We start from the raw sequence: 22901 nt of genomic DNA on the forward strand, positions 1-22901 counted from the left end.
TTCTCTATACTTCATTTAATGGGCCCCATTTTGGGGCCTACAAGATGATCTGAATCGTAAACCTTGCAATGATATATGTATAAAAAATTAATTTCATCAAATATCACTAGACACAAACAAATTATATTTTATTTTTTAAAATGAACAGTAATTTTGAGTTTAAACTTAAATTATCCAAGTTATTAAAAAAAAATATTTTGGTTTACATTATGTTTTCAAAAAAGATAAAATAACAAAACAAACTCAGAAATTGCTTCTCTCTCTCTCTCTAAACTTTTCTTCCCCTAAGGTTTCGTTTGTGTGCAACAGCCGGGATAGGAGAGGGTTCTAGCCTCCTCTCTCTTTTTACCCCTTTTCTCTTTCGTTTCCTTGTTTTTTTGTTCAAATAACTTGGAAACTACCCTTCTCCCTCTTTTTGTGAGGTGTTCTCTCCCTTCTGCCTTAACTCTGGTCGTGACCTTCACCAAATTTGCCTTCACTCTCCTCCATCGCTACCACGTCACCGCCTTTTGCTCGACCACCATCAACTTGATCTGCCGCCTTCCAACTCTTCTTTGACAAATCTACCACCTTCCTTCAACCAGATCTACCGCCTTTCATCACCAAATCATCCACCACCACTACTTGGGCATTTTGGGTTTGAGGAATTTTGTGTTTTTTCTGTCTTTTTTTGATGTGATTGTAACTTTCCCACACAGATAAATGTAGCCTATGTATTTATCTCAAGCTTAAGATATTATCGAACTCTTATGATTGACTTCTATTTCGCAATATAAATTGTCTTGATATATGTACAATTTCTCCTTAGTGCTTCATTTGAAGATTTTTCCTTTATTTTTTGAACTAGGATTTTTCCTTAATTTAGTGTAAGCTTCTTGCTAATCTCCTTATAAATGTCGTTTGGCTAATCTTACTTTAATGAAAATTACTAGTGATAAATAAATTTAAAATAAATAAATAAAAGAAGAAGAAGAAGAAAGACTTAGAAATTGCTTCTAACATGGCCAGCTGAGGGTGACAACATATTACAACATGAAAAATAGAGAAATTATCCAATCCTTTGATCCATCGGGACATTAATGGCTAATTTATAACCCAAAAAACAAGACTAAAGATAACAGACAAATCATAAACTAGAGAAAGAAAGAACTGCTTGAAGCACAGGATGATAAAAATTGTACTTCCTAAATTCTTTACAAAATTGAAATGTCTGCAGCTCCATTTCAAATACAAAAATCACACAGATCAATTGAGTCATATCCAAATGCAGAAAAATAAGAATGTATAGCAAGATGCCATCCCTAAATCATGATTGGGGAATAGCAAAAGCATCAACGCTACTCAAGAAGTAGAATTCACTATTCCTTTTATATACTTCGAAAGGTGTACCCTTTGTCAAACAAAAACTTAGCAACGATATGGGGAAATTACATGCATTCTTACAAATTACAAGTTTCTTTTTTATTTTCTTTGATGAATGTAGCAATTGTAAATCAACAGCAATGACAAATGAGACAGTATTCTTGCACTTCTCCATTTCTTTTGTTTATTGGTGTTTTACTGTAAGAGCAGTATACAACATCACCTTCTCAGTATAATTGTCAGTTTAACGATTGTTAAGCAAGCAGCTGAGGATTGGTGTTCTTTTGCGTTTTGAACCCCAGCAAACATCAATCTTGACAATCTTTCTTTTGGTCCCAAGATAATCTTGACAGTTTGGAGCGCCACAATGGCACTTCACCTCAGGTCCGAACTGCACAAATCTACAAAACCAAAGAGCATAGAACTCTTAGTCTTGCAACATATTTTACCTATTCATGTCTGGAATCCCATTTAATGGCATCCCAGGGCAGATTTATAATCATCAGGCCCTACAATTTTTTACTTATCAAACAATTAACCTACAATTAAACCAGAATTTTTTTACAATTTCAATTAACCTACAATTTTTTTTTATAATCATAACAAAATTACATATGAAGCCCAGAACTTCCATATGAAAATCACCGTCCCCACAGAGAGAGAGAGAGAGACCACATGTACAGGACCCTAACAAGAAAATAAGTGTGATACATGAAACGATGCAACATAGTGAGACCACTATAAGTGTCTAACAATTGTTCATTCCAGAATAATTTCATCATAATCTGTTTACTGACGATGTTAATCATTTGACTACCTAATTTAAAATATAGTGAACGCTAGTGATGAAAAATAAAGCACTGCAAACAAGAAACAATAATTGAAACTAGAAAATAAATTAAAACATACCGGTAATCATATGTTAATGGTTCCCCAATCTTAATAGATTGAGCAGCGAAGACGCCAACACGTGTCTCCCCTTCCACTTGCCTGCAGAAACACAAAAAAAGGTCAGAATCTGTTTTGTGTGAAGCAGTCAAATTCTGATATCAGAGGAAGATTCTTCAACCACGTTCTACTATACTCTTTAAATACTATTAGACATGCCAATGCTCAGCAAATAGATGCAAGAAACTCGCACAGATAGTGTCAAAGAATCACATCCACTAAAATAACAAAAAAAAAAAATTATGGGACCATATCAATCTGGCACACAAAATCTATTACCAAAATAAACAAAAGGTGAAACTGTAAGATCATGCAGATCACCAAAAAAAATGGAATGAAAAAACTGAGGCCACTGAAAAGAACCTCCAAATTCTACTATCTTAAACTATGAAGCACGTATACTTCAAAAATAGAGACGTATCTATATCGGATACTTATCGGAAACCGATACTCCTTGGATACTCACGGATATGTATTGGATACTTCTTAATTAATTTTTTATTAATTTTGGAATATCAGATACTTAAAGTCACATATTACTTTTAATACTTTGTTTAGTTCTTTGATAAGATGAATATAGTGAGAGTTAAAGTAGTAGAATTTGTCAAATTGACGTGTCCTTGTTGTCTTTCTCACTTCTCTCTCACTCTCTCACGTTTCTTCTCTCTGCTCTCGTTCTTTTTTGGGTGTCGGCATGTAAGGACAATGTTTAATTTGCATTTGCTTTTGCTTTTAGTTTTGGATGTTTTATGAGTGACCCTTAGCTTAATTGGAATCTCTCTTTATTAATTTACTTTAGGTTTCATTTTCATGCATATTACATTATTAAAATTATAAAAAATAATTTCTTTTTACAATCGTATCCTCGCCGTACCCGTATTGCCATATCCCCGTATCCATGCTTCCTAGATCGTAAAAAACTATATCAAAAAGCATTTTGGGGGGAAAATATGGACCAAAAATTTGCTCAATAAGGTACAGGTTCCATAAATAGGATTAAAAATCATGACTTTCTACTATATAATTATCAGCTTAAATGAGCAAGTTTTATAGTGGTGTTGAACTTTCAAGTACCCCATCATCTAATTTATCTATGGCATTAGGAAACATAGGCTCCCTAAGGGACATGTGTTCCATAACTCACTCCATGAATGATCCTACTTAGTCTAAAAAATATGATTGAGCAAACAAAAGCACTTTCTTAAAGGACCCTTCCTCGTATATAATAAGAACACTGCCATAAAAGAGAATTACAATTCCATTTTTCTAACACTTCTACACTAAAGAAGTTCTATGATCCCCAAGAAACAGTCAAATGAACAACGCCAACCTTCTGATTTAGCAAATGGTGGAAGACAAATATAATCTTATTGAAAACCAGAAGTTAAGATCCATTATATACATTCAACATTCAGCTCCTAGAAGGAAACTGCAGCTTTTTACAGCTAACCTAAAAAATTTGTAGAACTTAGAAGTGGTTCATACTAACCATTTTTCCAGTTTACAGTTGGGATCACAACTATGGTTTAGAAAGCGAGAAGAATTTCCCTTGAAAGTGGCATCAATTGTGAAGTCTTTTCGTATTTCACACATGTAGAAGTTCTTAACGCCTCTGTACTTCATCTCCCATAGCCTTTGTTCACACATAGCATCATCAATAACTGCAACAACAAATAACTTGTGATCTTAAAGGCATGTAGAAGAAAATTTGAACTTTAGTTCCAAGAAAATTTTAAGTCCCTTAGGGAGTGAAGACCAACATAGCACATCATAATATTTGTGATTCTGCATTTCTGTAATATAAAACTCAATTGTAAGAAGTGTGAACCCATGAATGTATAATGTTGAAAAGGGGTTATCATGTCCTCCTGGACCTGCAAACACTTATCTTTGAACTTCTTATTCAAAATCTAACCCAACTTCACTTGAAGTATCTTATTATTCAGAATCTAACCCACTTTATTCTAAAACTATTCACTAGTTTTAAGAGTTCCATAACCATAATATGCAATGATAAGCTTCACTTAACAGAGAGAGTGAATGAAATTTTATGAAGAAAACTATAGAGAAAAATGTCACCTGTGGCAATCATGAAAAATTGGAATGGTAGACCATAAACCCAACATTCAAATGAATTAATATTAATCACTATACAATCTACACTGTACAAAACCAGCAGGTGACATCCATGGAGGCATGGACTCTTGAAGGAGAATTTTCCATGACCTAGCATAAACCACAAATAAATGGTGAAGCAGATATCCTCTCAAAGAAAGTGGCCTAATGCATGCTTTCATTTCACTCCACTTCTTTCTCTCACTTTCTGCAATCTCATGTCCAAAAATCCTTAAGACTTAATAAACACAGATATGGACATGTGACACGTACAATGCAACACAACAAACACAAAAAATTCAACCAAAAATATTCACAACACAACATGGAGACGCAAGAAAAAAATATATTTTAAGAATATATAATTATAAAATTCACAAAAACATACTAAATAATATAATAGCATTATTAAAAAGGGGAATTACAAATAAAAAGAAAAAGAAACTCAGGTTTAACCAATATAACAAATCAATACCTGAATTTTTAATTTCTTCAATCTGAACCTAATCTTTTGAATGGGTCCCAATCAGAACCATTCATCTATTCCGTTAGCTAGACTAATGAGAAAAAATTCATTTATGGTTTTTTTCTTGTTTCTCTTTATATTATTTTTTTGGTTATTTTGTTGCAGAATTTTGGTTTGTACAGGCTAAAACTAATTGGATTATAGTTTGATAATTATGAAGAATGACAAATTAGCCCAATAAATGTTGTCACTTCAAATTATTGTGGCCCAAATACAATGAAGTTTGGGCAGGCATTTTATCATTCTTTTTTTTAAAAGTTTGGGTTGTAATTCATTCCTCTCTTAAAAGTGTGGGCAGGCCCAGGCCCATATATTTCTGTGTTTTAAATAAAGTCATTGATTAAGAAAAATGTAAAATCCAAAACTATAGGAAAAAAAGAAGAGAAGAATCTGAACCACTTCTTAGCCTGAACTTAGAAACTGCTCATCTCTCATCTCACATCTTTAGTGCTTGGAAAACTTCTATTTCTGTTAGAATTTCCCATCTTTACCTTCACCTACTCCACTACACACTCCACTTCACCTACCTCCACTTCACCACACACTCCACTTCACCTAACCCACTATCACCTCCACTACACCTTCACCTAACCCACTATCACCTCCACTACACCTACTACCACATTTTCTTCTATATATAGATTGTATAGGAATTGTAATTAATAAATCTTGTACAACATCAATCAGATATCAATCAATAATACATACATCAATCAGATATCAATAATAGAATTTCCCATCTTTACCTTCACCTACTCCACTACACACTCCACTTCACCTACCTCCACTTCACCACACACTCCACTTCACCTAACCCACTATCACCTCCACTACACCTTCACCTAACCCACTATCACCTCCACTACACCTACTACCACATTTTCTTCTATATATAGATTGTATAGGAATTGTAATTAATAAATCTTGTACAACATCAATCAGATATCAATCAATAATACATATATTTTTACATGGTATCAGAGCAGGTTTAGAACCTAATATTTTCGCTTCCCCGGCGGGCGGCAACCTCACCTTAGCCGCCCGCCGGACCTCAACCTAGTCTACTAAAATTTTCTATACATACCTTCTCTACAGATGCAGCTCTGAAACAAGTCCCGACTCCAGACTTCTCTACAGATTGTTGTTCTTCGATTTCTTCATCTAAGGGGTTGGTGCATAGCCATAGCTTTTGGAATATACTAGACCAGTTATCTGGGTTCCACTGAAATTTGCTGTGAAGATCAACTAGGGTACAAGAAAAGATGATGATCATGAGAAGGAGACTGGCTTGCTGTTCTCGGGACAGAGAGATTAGCCTTGACTTTGATGAACAAGAGAGAATAATGACATATAATGGCCTAGAGAGTTGCATTCTTAACAGTCGTTCTTACGAAAATGAAAGCGGCTTGTTCTTGAAAGCCAGTATTTCCCTCTTTCTCTCTCTTGTTTGGAGATGGTGAAGCAGAGCACATGGTTTTGTCTCCTCTTTTACTTTATTTTATTGTCCCCCTCTTTTGCTTTATTTTATTGTCCCCTCTTTTGCTTTATTTTATTTGGTCAAGTCATGAGTACACAAAGCCACACGTAAACAACTACACCACCGCCCCCCAACATTATCTTTCTTTATTTATTTTATCTTCTCTTTTTTATTCAAAAAAAAAAAAAAAAAAACAACCACGTTATTTCTCCCTTTTCTTTTATTTTAATATATATATATATATTTATATTTTTTTATTATAATATATTTTTCCTATCTCTCTGTTTGTTTTATTTTATTTTCTTTTTTTTCCATCAATATTTCCTTATTCTACAACTCGTTAGTGAGCATCTCCAAATATTTTTATCTATTTTCTTTATCCGTTGTTTTATTTTATTTTGTTTTTATTCTTAAACAAAACAACAACACCAAATAACACCACAAACATTCCACACACTTGTCATTTTTTCATGCCGGGGATCAATCCCGATCACCATTTTACACAAAAAAAAAAAAAAAAAAAAAAACCAACAACACAAATCGAAACAGTGGGATTTTTCTTCTCTACTCTGCCGCAGGTCTCTTCTTCTTGCCTCCGTCCTGGGCGGCCCTTGCCGGTGTTGCCTCAGTGCTTCCTTGTCCACCGAGCACGTTCACTCCCCCATACTCCTCCACTGCAGCATATGGCGGCCCTCCAAATCGGAACATCACGGTGGCCTTCCGCTTCAGCTCCTTGTTTTCTGTCTTTAGCACACTTATCTCTGCTCGCGCATCCTTATACATGCGTTGGAGCAGAGCCAGCTGGGAGTTTAAATGCTGCACCTCATTTGTTCTACTCTGCAGCCGGTTCGACAAGTTTGTGACCGCCGTCATGCTTTCCACACATGCCTTCAGAGTATACTGATTGGCCTCCACATCCGACTGCACCGCCATTTTTTGCTCCACCGACCGCATCGGAAAGTTCAATGGAGCAAAACCAGAGGTGTTTGGTTGCGGTTCACTGGACACCGCACCAGTTATTTCTCCTGTGGGCTCGTTCAGTTCTGGAAAGAGCGTGAGCAGGTTCTGGGTAGCTGGACGGGAAGACGAGGCCATGTTTTTTGGGTTGCTAAGTGTTTCAGCGAAATAGCAATTTCAGACTGGTAATGTTCGGAAGGGTTGGTGACAGAATGGCAACAGAGTGTTCCAGAATCTCTTTCTCAGAAACGGAAGAGTTTTTTCAAAGGATTTTCGGCGGTTTCAGACTGGTTTGCACAGCCTCCGCCTCAACCTTGGTTAAATAGTCGAGGCAGCCACGCGCATCGCGCGCCTCTTACCACCAGCCGACAAACGGGCACGCAAGCCAAGGCGCCCACGTGCCTCGCCATCATGTCCGGCACACCTTTTGATGAATTGGGCACGCCTTTTGATGGCACGCCTTTTGACAAAATTGGGCACACCTTTTGAGGGTGCCACTTTTACAAGGGTCCGACAAGACTCTATAAACTGTCCCGACATTTGATACCGGTTAGCTTTTTCAAGGGTCCGACAAGACTCTGTAAACTGTCCCGACATTGATTCCGGTTAGCTCCTTTATGGGTCCGACAAGACTCTGTAAACTGTCCCGACATAGATTCCGGTTAGTTTCTACAAGGGTCCGACAAGACTCCGTAAACTGTCACAACATTGTCTCCTTCAACGGTCCGACATGACCCCATAAACTGTCTTCTACAACGGTCCGACATGACCCCATAAACTGTCTTCTACATCGGTCTAACACCACCATACAGTGTCCTCTACAACGTTATGACACCCCATACAGTGTCTTCACCAACGGTCTGACACGACCATACAGTGTCTCCTATCCTTTTTTATTTTTATGTATTTTCTTGTTTTGTTACTCTCTCCAAACTCAAGTTGGTTAGTTTCTCTCCTCCTTGAGTTTGCGGGGGGCTGTTAGAATTTCCCATCTTTACCTTCACCTACTCCACTACACACTCCACTTCACCTACCTCCACTTCACCACACACTCCACTTCACCTAACCCACTATCACCTCCACTACACCTTCACCTAACCCACTATCACCTCCACTACACCTACTACCACATTTTCTTCTATATATAGATTGTATAGGAATTGTAATTAATAAATCTTGTACAACATCAATCAGATATCAATCAATAATACATACATCAATCAGATATCAATAATAGAATTTCCCATCTTTACCTTCACCTACTCCACTACACACTCCACTTCACCTACCTCCACTTCACCACACACTCCACTTCACCTAACCCACTATCACCTCCACTACACCTTCACCTAACCCACTATCACCTCCACTACACCTACTACCACATTTTCTTCTATATATAGATTGTATAGGAATTGTAATTAATAAATCTTGTACAACATCAATCAGATATCAATCAATAATACATATATTTTTACAATTTCAGATCGACAATGGTCAACGTCAATCGCTATTGTGCTTCAATCTGCCCCAATCCATGTTTTTCTTCCTCAAGCTTCCCAATCTGTGGTTTGTCTTCCTTGATATGCTTCACACAGCCGTATCCTCTTGCGAAGTGATGTGCCCAAGCCATATTCCACACCCATGTAGGTATCTTGTGTCTAACACCGGTATTTAGCTGAAAACGGTGAGTCTATGTAACACAGGGTGGTGGTGGTGATGGTAAAGGAGATCATGGTTATGTAAACTATAATGGTAAAATAAGAGAGGTCACTGTTAAGTTACCAATTTTTTCAAAAGTCTAAGCTGTTAGGAAATGGACCCAACGATGTATATCTAGCTATCTACACCTCATTCACGTGTAATCCCGTCTTGCACATAGAGAGACAAACAGAGAACTAAACAGAAGGAGAAGTAAACAACCAAACAGAAAAGAAGAAACCAAGCTAGACATAATACCAAATGTTAATACTTGAACTCAAGACCTCTTTTAACCGGAGTTCTAATACCATATTAAGTTATTAATTTTTCCAAAAGCCTAAGTTGTTAGGAAATAGGCCCAATCATGCATATCAAGCTATCTAACAATCACATCTTGTTCTGTTAACTTGACAATGTTCTGAGTTTCAGTCACACTTAACTTGACAGTGGTCAAAGTTTCAGTCAAGTAATAGGGGATATAAGCATGTTTGTTCACCGGATGAGCTGTGAAGCTTGTGTACCTTGCTATTGCTCGCACAGACGAAACTATCAGGGAAATGCTTGTGACTAGAATAATGTTAAAGATCAAAATGACATTATCACATTTCTAACCCCCCCCCCCTCCCCAAAAAACAAAATTAAGCTCAAAATATCACGTAAAGAAAACTACCTTCCCCAATATACTCGATCACAAAATCCCCCCCCCCCCAAAAAAAAAAAACAAAAAAGTAAATTAAGCTCAAAATATCAGGTAAAGAAAACTACCTTCCCCAATATACTCGATCACAAAATCACCTTTATTAATGGATTCAGCTGCCTCTACTCCCCATCCACAAAATTCAGTCTGCAAACGAATATAACACCATATTCAAAGAACAGTTCACTCAATAATACTACTGAAAAAATTTAAATTAGTGACTAACGTTTTATTAAGAAAATTGATGAGATTATGAGGCAGAACTTACCTTGACAATTTTGATCTTCTTCTCTTTACGAAATGGTCTGTTTGTGCACATTTCTGAGCAACGACAAGCTTTTGAGCAGCTTATACATTGAACCCTATTAATCACACATTTATAGTATATAAAACACTAATCAAACCCAAAACACTTGAAGTCAAATGCATAGCGAAATCAATAGATAAATATATAAACTTGACTGCAAAAGAAGGTTAAAAATAAATGCTTGAAATAGAATGCAACAAAAGATCAATTCTTAGAATTGAAATATGTTAAAATTGATGTATTATTGATTGTTGTATTGTTGATATATATTACAATGATTCATGATTCCTATATATAGAAGAGGGTGAGTGTGTAGTAGGTGAGGAGTAGGTGGAGAGTAGGCGGAGTAGGTGAGTGTGTAGTAGGTGGTAGTGGTAGGTGTGTAGTAGGTGAATTTTAACAGCCCCCCGCAAACTCAAGGGGGATAGGAACTAACCAACTTGAGTTTGGAGAGAGTTACAAAACAAGAAAATACATAAAAATAAAAGAGAATAAGTGACACTGTTTGGTCGTGTCAGACCATTGGTGAAAACACTGGATGGTGGTGTCATAACGTTGTAAAGGACACTGTATGGGGGTGTCATAACGTTGTAGAGGACACTGTATGGTGGTGTCATAACGGTGTAGAGGACACTGGATGGCGGTGTCAGACCGATGTAGAAGACAGTTTATGGAGTCATGTCGGACCGTTGTAGCAGACAATGTTGTGACAGTTGTTGTGACAGTTTACTGAGTCTTGCTGAACCCTTGTAGAAACTAACCGGAATCAATGTCGGGACAGTTTACAGAGTCTTGTCGGACCCTTAAAAAGTCGCACCCTCAAAAGGTGTGCCCAATCTTTCAAAAGGCGTGCCATCAAAAGGCGTGCCCAATCCATAAAAAGGCGTGCCATCAAAAGACATGCCATCAAAAGGCGCGCCCATGTTGTCGTCGAGCGCCGAGCGGCGCATGATGCGCGTGTCTGCCTCTTCGTCAGGGTCTTTATAAACTGAGGCGGAGGCTGTACTTGAGGCAGAAGCGAAGACAAAAAAAACCTTGTGAAAAAAACTTCTGAAACACTCTTCATTTTTCTGAGAGAGATATTCGTTTTCTGAGAGATTGTCTCTAAGAGCTGCAAATCTTGAAACACTCTGTAACACTCAGTTGCCCAGAAAATGGCCTCTTCGTCCCGTAGTCTGCTCACTCTCTTTCCAGACCTCAACGAGTCAACAAGAGAGATAACTGGTGCGGTGGCTAGTGAACCGCAACCAAACACCGCTGGTTTTGCTCCGTTGAACTTTCCGATGCGGTCTGTGGAGCAAAAAATGGCAGGGCAAACAGATATTGAAGCCAATCAATATACACTGAAGTCATGTGTGGAGACCATGACGGCGGTCACAAACTTGTCGCACCGGCTGCAGAGTAGGACAAATGAGGTGCAGCAGTTAAACGCCCAACTGACTCTGCTCCAGCGCATGTATAAGGATGCGCGAGCAGAGATAAGTGTACTGAAAGCAGAAAATAAAGAGCTGAAGCGGAAGGCCACCGTGATGTTCCGATTTGGAGGTCCGCCATATGCTGCAGTCTATGAAGCACCGGTACTCCTAAAATGTTGCCGTACAAGTACCGGGTACGTACCGGGTACGGGTACGCGTACCGGTACGGCTGCACGCGTACCGGGTACGGCCAAAAGGGGTCTGGTACGTCTGGTACATTTGGGTACGGCATGGGTGCGGAGGGGGTACGCCATGGGTACGTTCCGGGGCAAAAAATACTCAAAAACTACATGTATACATACATAGAGAGAGAGAGAGATAACCTCGTGCTTTAAACATACCATAAACACATTTATAGAGGGAATCGAGAGAGAGACAGAGGAGATGGAAGAGATCGAACCTGATAGTGTAAAGAGGCGTCGCCTTTGTGTGCTAGGGCAATGAAGGATTCTAGGGTTTTCTCTTCGATCGATCGATCAATCGTCTCTCTCTTTGACTGATTTCTGCTCACTGTTGATCGATCGTCTTCGTCTCTCTCCTTTCTCTCTCTCTCCGTCTCTCGATCGCCTCTGTTCTCTTGTTCTCTCTCTTCGTCTCTCGATCGCCTTTGCTCTCTCGCCTCTGCGTCTGCTCCTCTTCGTCTTTGATCCCTCAGATATATAATATAATATATATAATATAAGACATATACATATAATATATATATAATATAAGATATATAATATATCTTATAATATAATAAGATATATATTATATTATAATATATATCTTGATAATATAATATAATGTAATAAAAATATATATATATATTATATATAATGTAATATATATATAATATATAATGTAATTGATCATAAATTTTATAAAAATCATGTATAATGTAAATTTTTATATATAATGTAATTGATCATGTATAATATATAATATAATTGATCATATATAATATATATAATAAATTTTATAAATTATAATTTTTATCATATATAATAAAAATATATATATTTATTGGCGTACCGCAGCCGTACCCGTATCATACTTTTTTGAATTTTGACGTATCGACGTACCCGCACTCATACCCGTACCGTACTCGTACCCGTACCTGTGCTTCATAGGCTGCAGTGGAGGAGTATAGGGGAGTGAACGTGCTCGGTGGACAAGGAAACACGGAGGCAACACCGGCAAGGGCCGTCCAGGACGGAGGCAAGAAGAAGAGACCGGCGACAGAGTAGAGAAGAAAAATCTCACTGTGGGTGTGGTTGTTTTGGTGTGGGTTTTTTTTTTTTTTTTTTGGTGTAAAATGGTGATCGGGGTGAGCCCCGACATGAATAAAATGAGGTTGGTGTGCAGTTCGTCTTCTTCATCTGTGTTTTTTTTTTTTTTTTTTTTGGCAAAGAAACAATAATGAAAAAAAAAAAAAGTTTTGTGGCCCACGGTTTTGTGAAAACCTGCAATGGGTTTGGTATTTGTTTTTTTTTTGTTTTTTTTTTTTTTAATAATAAAAATAAGAATAGATTAAGGGCGAAAGCATGTGCCTCGGGGGATTGGAAAGTGAAAAATGAGAGAGAGAAAGTGGGGTACATGATGAGGAGGATGATAATAAGAATAAAACGAATAAAAAAAAAGAGGTTTGGGGTAAGGTGGTGGCTGTATTGGAAAGACAAAAGGTAGTGGAGGTAAATATTAAAAGAAAAAGAAAGGAAAAGAGAGGGTGTAAAGGGAGAGAGAGAGAGAGAGAAAAGAGATATAATGTGCAAATCAATTTGTGTTTCGTGTGCTTTTCAAAAGATGGAGTAAAATAATAAAAAAAAAGAAAAAGAAAGTTGAGTGGTGTGGTGTGTAAAGTGTGAATGGAATGATGAAAGTTGACGATGATGCATGTCATGCCATCTTTCTTTCCCTTTTTTTTTTTTAATTTTATTTATTTATTTATTTATTGTAAAGTAGGTCACATGGGTGACTCCTTTAATCAATAGGGACACCGAATTCGGACTAGAGATCCTGGTGGGTGATAGGAGAGAGAGACGAGGTGTTTGTTGACTTTGCCGATGAGGACCATGGAGACGATTTCCATGGTGGAAGCGTCGGTGACTCGGAGGCAGTGGAGGAAGTTGGGTTGGAGGCCGAGTCGACTCAGCCATTGGTTGATCTCGGGGCCACCGCCGTGGACGAAGACGATGCGGATGCCGACGCAGGAGAGGAGGACGAGGTCGGAGATGACGGAGGATTGGAGGGACGAGGATTTCATGGCGGCGTGATGTTGCCGACGGTGCCAGAGTTGATGAAGCTCCAAAAGCAGACATGGAACCACCAAAAGCTGGAGCCGATGAAGCACCAAAAGCTGGCGTGGAAGTTAAAGGTGATGATGATTGGGTTGCACCAAAAACGCTAGTTGAAGTGCCGCCAAAAATGGAACCCCCTGTCTGCGAACCCAAAGGGGTTGTTGTACTACCGAAGGGTTTGGGAGCAAATGGATTGCTGCTTGCATTATTAGCCTGTCCAAAAACTGATTGGGACCCAAATGGGCTATTGGACGACTGCCCAAAAGGGTTACTTGACCCAAACATTGTTACTCTTTATAACTCCTCAGTGCATGGACTTGGACTTGGCCCGAACCTCGTTGGTGGCCCAGAGCTTCATGCAGTAGATCTTCGGATGCTGATCTACGGAAGCTGCCGTTGCCGACTTGGACGACGCCGATGGAGGTGGTGATTTTACAGAGTGAGGTTGCAGAGACCAAGGTGAAAGGAGAGGAGGTATGTGTTGGAGGTTTCAATTGGCACGGTTGGGGTCCGGCGGGCGGTGAAGGCAAGGTTGCCGCCCGCCGGAAAGTGAAGATCACCGAGAGCTAACCTATAGCTCTGATACCATGTTAAAATTGATGTATTATTGATTGTTGTATTGTTGATATATATTACAATGATTCATGATTCCTATATATAGAAGAGGGTGAGTGTGTAGTAGGTGAGGAGTAGGTGAGGAGTAGGTGGAGAGTAGGTGGAGTAGGTGAGTGTGTAGTAGGTGGTAGTGGTAGGTGTGTAATAGGTGAATTTTAACAAAATATCGTTCAAATAAAATGTAGGATTGCTTTGTATGAGCTTCTTGGGTTTATTCAACAGAAGCTTTAAACGTCACAAACAGAGAAACTAGATGATCAAATAAAAAGACACAAATTCTTACGCCAAAAAACTACCTCCTTAATTTTCTATTTCATTATTCTTGTTGTATCGGAAGAGGGTGTTTTGAGGGCCACCAGTTGCATTGACATAGATTTGCTAATTATCACATGCTAAGAAGCACAAATGCAGACATGGACATGAGAAATAACACGCAAACATGTAAATTTTCAAAAAAATGCAAGACAAAACAAACCAGCATGACATGGGAAAAACATATAATTTTATATATTTACATGTTATATATTTATTATATGTCAAATATTTATTCTTATCAAATTCATCAACCTTGGGTATGCTACTTTGGTTGGAGAAAGAAATAAAAAATAAAAAAAATTGGGACACTGCATTTCCCCAACATGTCCTAGTGCGACCCGAAAAAATAAAATAAAACACTTCTTCAAACATGTCCAACATGTTTCTAAAGCCTATCTAGCACATGTCGAACACCAATACGTCACCTCCAGAGACATGATTGTGCTTCATAGATCATGAGAGACTGCGTGGCTTATATTTTTTCTTAAAGTTCAAAATAAACATTCATGATGTAGACTAATTACCAAAAAAAAAAAAAACATGTATTTGGTGATACGGTATCATTAAATTAACTCCTGGAATAAAAAATATAGAGGATCATTGGTATACTTGGGTAGTGAATCTTAAAACATGTGAATTATGACGAGCACGTTAGCTATTTTCTGAAACAGAAAATGGGCCCTCATAAATGTGGAGCCCTAAGTGTTGCATGCATTTGGATGACCATTGGAAATATAATACCTGCAAACGCAATCTTCACAGCATTGTGTAGAACTGCAATTCGTGCAACCAATGTCAGCATCAACATCATTTCGCTTTTTCTTAATAAGGTACACGTCTAATTCAGTTAAGGATGTCAATTTCATAGAATACTAAACATCAATCTGGAGCAAAAAATCATTTAGCCTTGCACAAATGTTAAAGAAACTCAATACTTTTAGTTCAAGGCATACAATTTAATCACAAAATGAGGAAAATATTTAACTGGTTCAGCCTAGTTCAATAAAAGTATGAATAGGATACTACGTCTAATGTGCACGTATGGAGGTGGCTCCATTTTATTCTCCATCATGTCTTTCCAAGTAAAATCAATCTTGAACTCCTCCTTAGTGTAGGGTAGAGGCAAGCGACAAAATATTTCCTAAATTTGAGAGGTGAGACAGTTAGCCTTAACATATAATGATTATATATATAGAGCATCTATAAACTAATTTTTGCAATAGAACAACTGAAAAACTATCTTAGTTTTCCCAAAAATATGTCTTCAAAATTGTCTCAATTTCCAGTAAGCCAAGTCTGCATTTAAGGAATCAGGGATAAAGCTTGTAACTTTTTTCTTTCGATTTCCTCCATATTGGGAGGACAGGAAGGGAAGTGAAAAACTCCATATATCTCAAATAGTAAAAACAGTTGATGACTACTTCCTCCATGCTGCATGTAGTGTATAATTTAAAATAGAGGGTAAATTACAAACACAATCCCTAAGATTTGATTAAAATACGAATCACCCCCTGTGGTTTTGGAAATTACATTCCACCCCCTGAGATTTCTAATTTCATAATAAATCGCCCTTTTTATTAATAACTCATCAAGTCAATTAACAGTTTTTAATAATGTTAAAAATATGTTTCAATTAATAGTTGAAGTAATTTTATTATTGTATAGAAGAGTAATTATAAATTTTATTTTTTTAGTTAATTCTGTTAAATAAAAAATACTAACAAGGAAGTATTTGTAATTTTTCAAACCACAAGGCTATCTGTATTTTAAATAAATCTCAAAGGGTGTATTGTAATTTACCCTAAAATATAAAATAAATAAATGCATAAAGAAAAAAAGAAATTTCCTAAAGCATTTTTTGTTATATACAATGTTAAAAAAAGGTAACAAAATACTAAAACTCTGACCTCTATGACACTCGTTGCGGCCACATGCTGCTCATTGAACAAGATATATTAGTCCTGTCAGCCAGCCTAATCAATAAAAAATATGAACAAAATAATAAAACCCAAACATAAAGCTTAATTTCTAGACGACAAATGCAATGAGCACAGCCAACATCATGAAATAATCAGTCTAGCAAGACCCATAAAATCAATGAGTAATTAAAAAATAATTGCAGGGTAGCAAAGTATTGAAGGTATAGTTACTTCAAATTAATAAAAAAATTCAACATAGCTCAATAGGACCCACATGTTGCCACCTAATATATGTTTAAACAAATGCATACAAAATGATACATAAGAAATCTCGAATCAAACCATTTGTCCTAATTTCAACAAAGGAAGCACAGGCCTCATCAATAGAAGAGCTTTTTTTTTTCTGGGTCCTAATTCAAACCCCGTATTTTTCATTCAAAAAGAGTGATTTAAGCATTCACAAACTATAAGCTATGAGGACTTCCTTACTCAACTAGAATAGAGAGACTGGCAAGCTTAGCTTAGGGAAAAGGTTACTTCTAATTCCTTTCAAGTAGCGCGAGTGGAAAGGTGAGAGCAAATGGAAGAGATGAGGGCCTATGTCAAATGGGGAAAAAATCAAAATGAATTAAAAGAGGACACCATCTCTATGGAATTCAATCTAATAACAAGGCCAAGATAATTCCATGACCATAGCTAGAAAATGCAAAAACTCCTCATTTTTTTATATAAATAAAAAATCACTAAATAGACTTGACCTTTATACCCCAATGTGTATGCAATCAAATTAAACACATTCACCAAATGTATGTTCGAACAAATCTACAAAAAAATTAGAATATTTCACAAATCAGGATAGAGAAACCACCCTGATGAAGGAAAGAAGAAATTGACCTTCTTCTCCAGCCGCCAATCAGTAGGATGCCTCCAACAAACAGCTCGTCCTGGTTGATCGTTTAAATGGATCACGCCCTCTTGAAACGCAGCGCACTTATCATGTGATGCTAACGTGCATCGCACACATCGCCAATATGACTTTTGTTTGCACAAGAAGCATGCCTTTTCAAAATATAGATGTCACATACATGAGCAACAATGCAAGTAATAATTTAAGACTAATAATACATCAGTATCTGTACAAGAACATTACTTCTTAATTTTAAAACAAAAAATTATGTTTTGATAATCTATAAATATTGAAATATCACAACCAAGAGGAAAAAATATATAGCAAACAGAATATAATCCAGACCGGGCGACCTATATTTGAAAAATGCCAGGTCCAAAAAACAAAACCAAAAAACAGATATGAAACAAGATATTCAGAATTAGTAGATAAAGCACAAGTGTATTTTTGTGAAATTCATCTTGCTTTAGATCCTTATACACTAGTAACTTATTTTGGCTATCACAAACATAAGTTAAGCTCACTAAAATTTTAAAAGAAACACTAGTTTTCTGTAAATAAGCATTAGTAAAATTCATTAAGGGTGTTCAATTCTCGCTATTCCATTGATCAATCTAAAGCAAACAACTTTACATGTTTGACAACCTGTGCAAGTAGAGAGTATATTGTACATCAAAGCACAAAAAAGCCCAAAAATACCATCACAGTACAAAATAACAGCAAACTTTTATTTTTTCATTTCTTTATTGAAAAACCAAACATGCAATTTATCTGTACACAAACCATGCATACTAACACAATTCAAAGATTAGATAGTGAACCTAAAAGTAGAATCAAAGATAAGATCATAATGGAGAGAATCATACATGCTGAGGACACTTGAATTTCTTCAAAGAAGAGAAGCAAAGCTTTTCTTTCGCACATGTTGAGTGGAATACACCTTTGCAACCACGAACAGAGCATAACACCTCCTCCCCAGGATAGACTAAGTTCTGGCAAACTCTGCACTCAACCTGCAATAAATTATGAAAATATTTGACAACACTATTTTATTGGTTCAAAATGAAACATAAAATAATGGAAGTTGCCAATTGCCACCAATGCATCAAACAAAACAGTAACTTCTACTATTTTGTTGTACTAATATCAAAAAGAAAATCAACATAAATGTTGGAAACACTTAAGGCCATGTTTAAGATATGTTCAATTGAATTATTCAGAATTCTTTGGTCTACAATTATTATCATAAAAATGGGTAATAATTAATAATCTGATGCCAAGTCCTTTTCGCAAAGCAAAGAAAGTTAGTCTTTAGTTTTTATTTTATGAATTCCTAGCTCCAAGTGTAAATATCTAATATCTTATAATGATAAATGGCAAAAAAATTGATTATAATTCAACTAGCTCATTACTTAAGTGATTATGAAACATCAGTTTCATTTTCCTAACAAACAGTATTTTTCAAACCAAAAATGATTTAATCAGTTTTAGTGATAAAATTAGCCTTGACATTTGGATACACCAAAGAGAAGAAAACAATTGAAGAGATTATACTTGTATTGTTGTATAATTGCTATGACATGAGTATAATGCCTTTTTGACACTACATGTTAGTATGTTACATATAACACCATTTTATCCCACATAATAGATTAAAAATATAAAAATATGACCCCTCTTTGTCGAGTCCGCATATCTTTAAATTTGAGATTTGATGGATCCGACCTCTACATATGCACCCATACCTGAGTCCGTGTAACATAGTTCAAAACTACTCTCATCTCATGCCATAGATTTTCCATCTCACAGAATTTAAACTACTAAATGCGTTTGAAAGTAACAGTACATGACAAAGTACAAGCATTCATCTCTTCCCATATCAGCATGAATTATCTCACCAAGACAGCATTCAAATTAATAGTTAGCTGGAAGCAGAATTCTAGATTCCATAAATTTGCCAAAGATTACCGCTACATCTACTTCAACTAATAATTGCCTGGTGCAATGGCAAGAGTTCATGCTATCAAGCATGAAACACAAATTTGATTAAAAAAGCAGCCACTTTCTACTGATACTGCTAAGGTTAGGTTTGTCTCTAGTCTAGCGGCTAGCCTGCAAGCAATGGTGAGATAAGCAGTGGGGCAACACCCTTTTCATTAATTTCATGTTGTATTGCTGCAATCGACCCCGTTGTATGGTATGATTGAGCTGAAGAGTGAGCCCTTGTACAGGTTGGGGCACTACCGCAGCTCACTCCACTTTTGTTGTGAACACATAACTAAAACAATGTTTAAAGTAGAGAAGCCCAAACTTTATTAATGCTATATGGGCAGCAACATGCTACAAACTTAAACTCCAACAGGCTGATTCCGCTTTAAACGTTACCAGCATTATAGTCCAAAACCTTAGTAGGAAGGAAACCCATTAAATGTTTAAACTGTTAAAGTGAAACAAGACGTTGAACCATTCAGAAACTATAAACTATAAAATAACCTTATTCTGTTGACGTTTGTCCAATATATTAGTAAGTGGCTATGCCATTTCAAATGGCACTATATCCTAGTAGTTTGATTCATAAATTAAATGGTGATATCAAGCTTCCTAACAGAAATTTGTAACTTGTTATTTGTAAAATGTAAGAAGCAAAGTATCATTAGGCTACAGCATTGTAACTTTTAAACTTAACAACATATATGTCAACTACTAGCCTAGTTAACCAGCTTTGTTTTTTACAAGATCTAAGGTTCATTACAGACAACACATAAAAGAAGTTTAAAAAGGATCCACTAGAAGACTCATATCATTGGAAATTTAAACCATTGGCCAATAAATGCAAACTTTTACAAAAAGTATATCTGGTTCTTTAAAAATAATATATTTATCTTGCTCTACCACTTCACATTCATTTACAGTTTAAAACTCCAATAACAAATTGCACAAGGACTTCCTATTCAGTGTAAAAATATTTCTCCCTTCATGTTTCAACCTCTCACATCTATACTATATACGGAAAATTTCACTTTACCTCCTTATGGTTTGGCCTACGTGTGGATCCCTATCATTTGGAAATAACCACATAAGCCCCATATGATTTGTGGATTAAAATGCACCGTTAGCTTTTCCATCTAAACTAACAATGTGTGACAGTCATGCATCTATGTGGAGAGTAAGCTTATTTTAAGATGAAAACACCCCTTATACATCTTCAAATGCCATTCTTTTTTCCCTCTCTAATGTTTTTCACTCTATTCCTCCCCAGTCATCAGCACCTCCTATGCTTGTCAAAAAACACCAATACCCTGTTAATCTGGGACAATAACCTCCAAATGGGGGATCAATGATTCATCTGCATAAAACAAAAGCTAATACTCAAACGATATGCAAGAAGTTTAGGCAATGCAAATCCCATATCTCATATTACACTAAGCAAAGCCTATAACACTAAAACCAGGTTGTAGAAAAAAAAAAAAGAAGTCTAGGCAATGCAAATCCCACATCTCATATTACACTATAAGCAAAACCTTTAACACTAAAACCAGGTTGTAGAAAAAAATAAAAAATAAGTTTCCAACTTGTAAAATGAACTCAAATCTTGAAATTACAAGCTTGCCTTTGGTCTACTTCCATTGAACCCCCCCCCCCCCCAATTTATGTGATCATCCCACCACTCCCTTTTGTTTTTTTGTTGTTGTAAAAGTGATTTTGATTTAATTACAATAATAATTATACATATATATAAATATAATGGCATTAAAATGAGTGTTGAACAGATTATAATTATTCACTTATTCTCATGTATATATCCATATACAGCTATTGTTATCATGATTCCTTTAGTGTAGATTGGTTAAAATGGGTGTTGAACAGAGGTTCTAAATCAAATACATATGCATATTGTGGTTGGTGCAAATTTGTGATCAAATCACTGAGTTTTCATGATTGGGTGATGGTCGCTGGGGTAGGAATGGACTGCGGGTGGAAGTTGGCAGCCATAGGAGAAAAATGGAGAGAATATATGGCAGCCATGGAAGGAAAGTGGAGAATATATATATATATATATATATATATATATATAGAGAGAGAGAGAGAGAGAGAGAGAGAGATTTATTAAGAAAAGAGGAAGAAGAAGAGAGTATAAAAGTCAATTCACAAGTTTTGTTAAAGAAGTTGGGGTGTGTTTTAGTCTACAAATCACATTGGCCAAATTTAGGCACAAGTACAAATCACATTGGGGTGCGTTATATAGTTATTTCCAAATAACAAGGAGGTGATCCGCACATTGGCCAAACCACAAGGGTATAAAGTGAAATTTGCTGTACTATATATAAAGGGCACACCTCTGTTGGTGTCCTGAGGCCCTTTGCCAAATAGATTTTTGTATATCCCAAAATTACTGAAAATACCCTCACCTAATTGAGTCCTGTAACTGAGTTAGTTACCCCCTGAAACTCATCAAATTCATATTCAGATTCAAATCAAAATTTGAACACCACACCACTAAATTAAATGAAGTCTAGGTTAAAGTTACAAATAACAAACAAAACAATATTAAAAATAAACAAAAATAGCAGCACAACCTATAAGAGATAACTGGAAATTCATTACAAAGGACACACACACAAAAAAGAAAAAAATCATCAACATGGAAGCTACAAAGACAAGAATTTACCAGTCTTGGCGAACCAGCAAGGAAGGGAAGGAAGCATTTCGGCTCAGGAACTCCAGACTCAATCTTCATTGCTGCCCAGGCCTTCACATAAGCGTCCAAACTCTTCATTCCCGATGACTTCTTGCTTCGCTCTGCCGACCCCCGAGTCCGAGACCGAGTCCGAGTCCGCCTAAAAACACTAATCCGACTGCCATTACAAATTTTCCCCTTGTGCACGATCGGGAATCGCAAACTCTGGTCCAGATCGCAACACCAACTGTCGCCGTCTCTGCCTAGGGTTTGCACCGGAATGGGGTACGTAGTAGAACCACCCGAATCGCATTGATCGGAAGCAGGTTTTAGGTTTGCGCAGGGGCAGCGAGAGATTGACAGCAACGACGTGTTCAAGATATTGCCCAAGTCAGGCATGGTCGCTTCAAAAACCCTAAAAGCCCTTGTGTGGTTACGGCAAATTTAGGCTTGGAATATATATATATATATATGCAAATTTATATATTCAACTGCAGCTGGAGAAACTGAAAGTAGACAGATAGTAGAGAAAGTAGAAAGAGACTCTAACATGGGCGTTGTACACACACAGAGAGAGAGAGAGAGAGAGAGGGGGAAAGAGAGAGAGAGAGAAGGGGGGAGAT

The 22901-nt window shown here is 36.7% G+C and overlaps 1 protein-coding gene across 1 annotated transcript; it reads right to left on the reverse strand.

The window, feature by feature from the left end:
- Nucleotides 1-1346: 1346 nt before the first annotated feature.
- On the reverse strand, nt 1347-22901 carry SDG4 (SET domain group 4). Its single transcript, XM_028200845.2, is given in 12 exon segments — nt 1347-1632; nt 1634-1763; nt 2272-2352; nt 3800-3971; nt 9852-9930; nt 10052-10145; nt 15516-15612; nt 15798-15915; nt 16682-16708; nt 17588-17752; nt 18467-18613; nt 22270-22901. Coding segments are annotated over 12 exon segments (1569 nt in total). The 5' UTR covers nt 22678-22901; the 3' UTR covers nt 1347-1581.

The sequence above is a fragment of the Camellia sinensis genome, chromosome 12, assembly GCF_055761805.1.
Source record: "Camellia sinensis isolate YWXY chromosome 12, ASM5576180v1, whole genome shotgun sequence".
Classification (NCBI taxonomy): domain Eukaryota; kingdom Viridiplantae; phylum Streptophyta; class Magnoliopsida; order Ericales; family Theaceae; genus Camellia; species Camellia sinensis.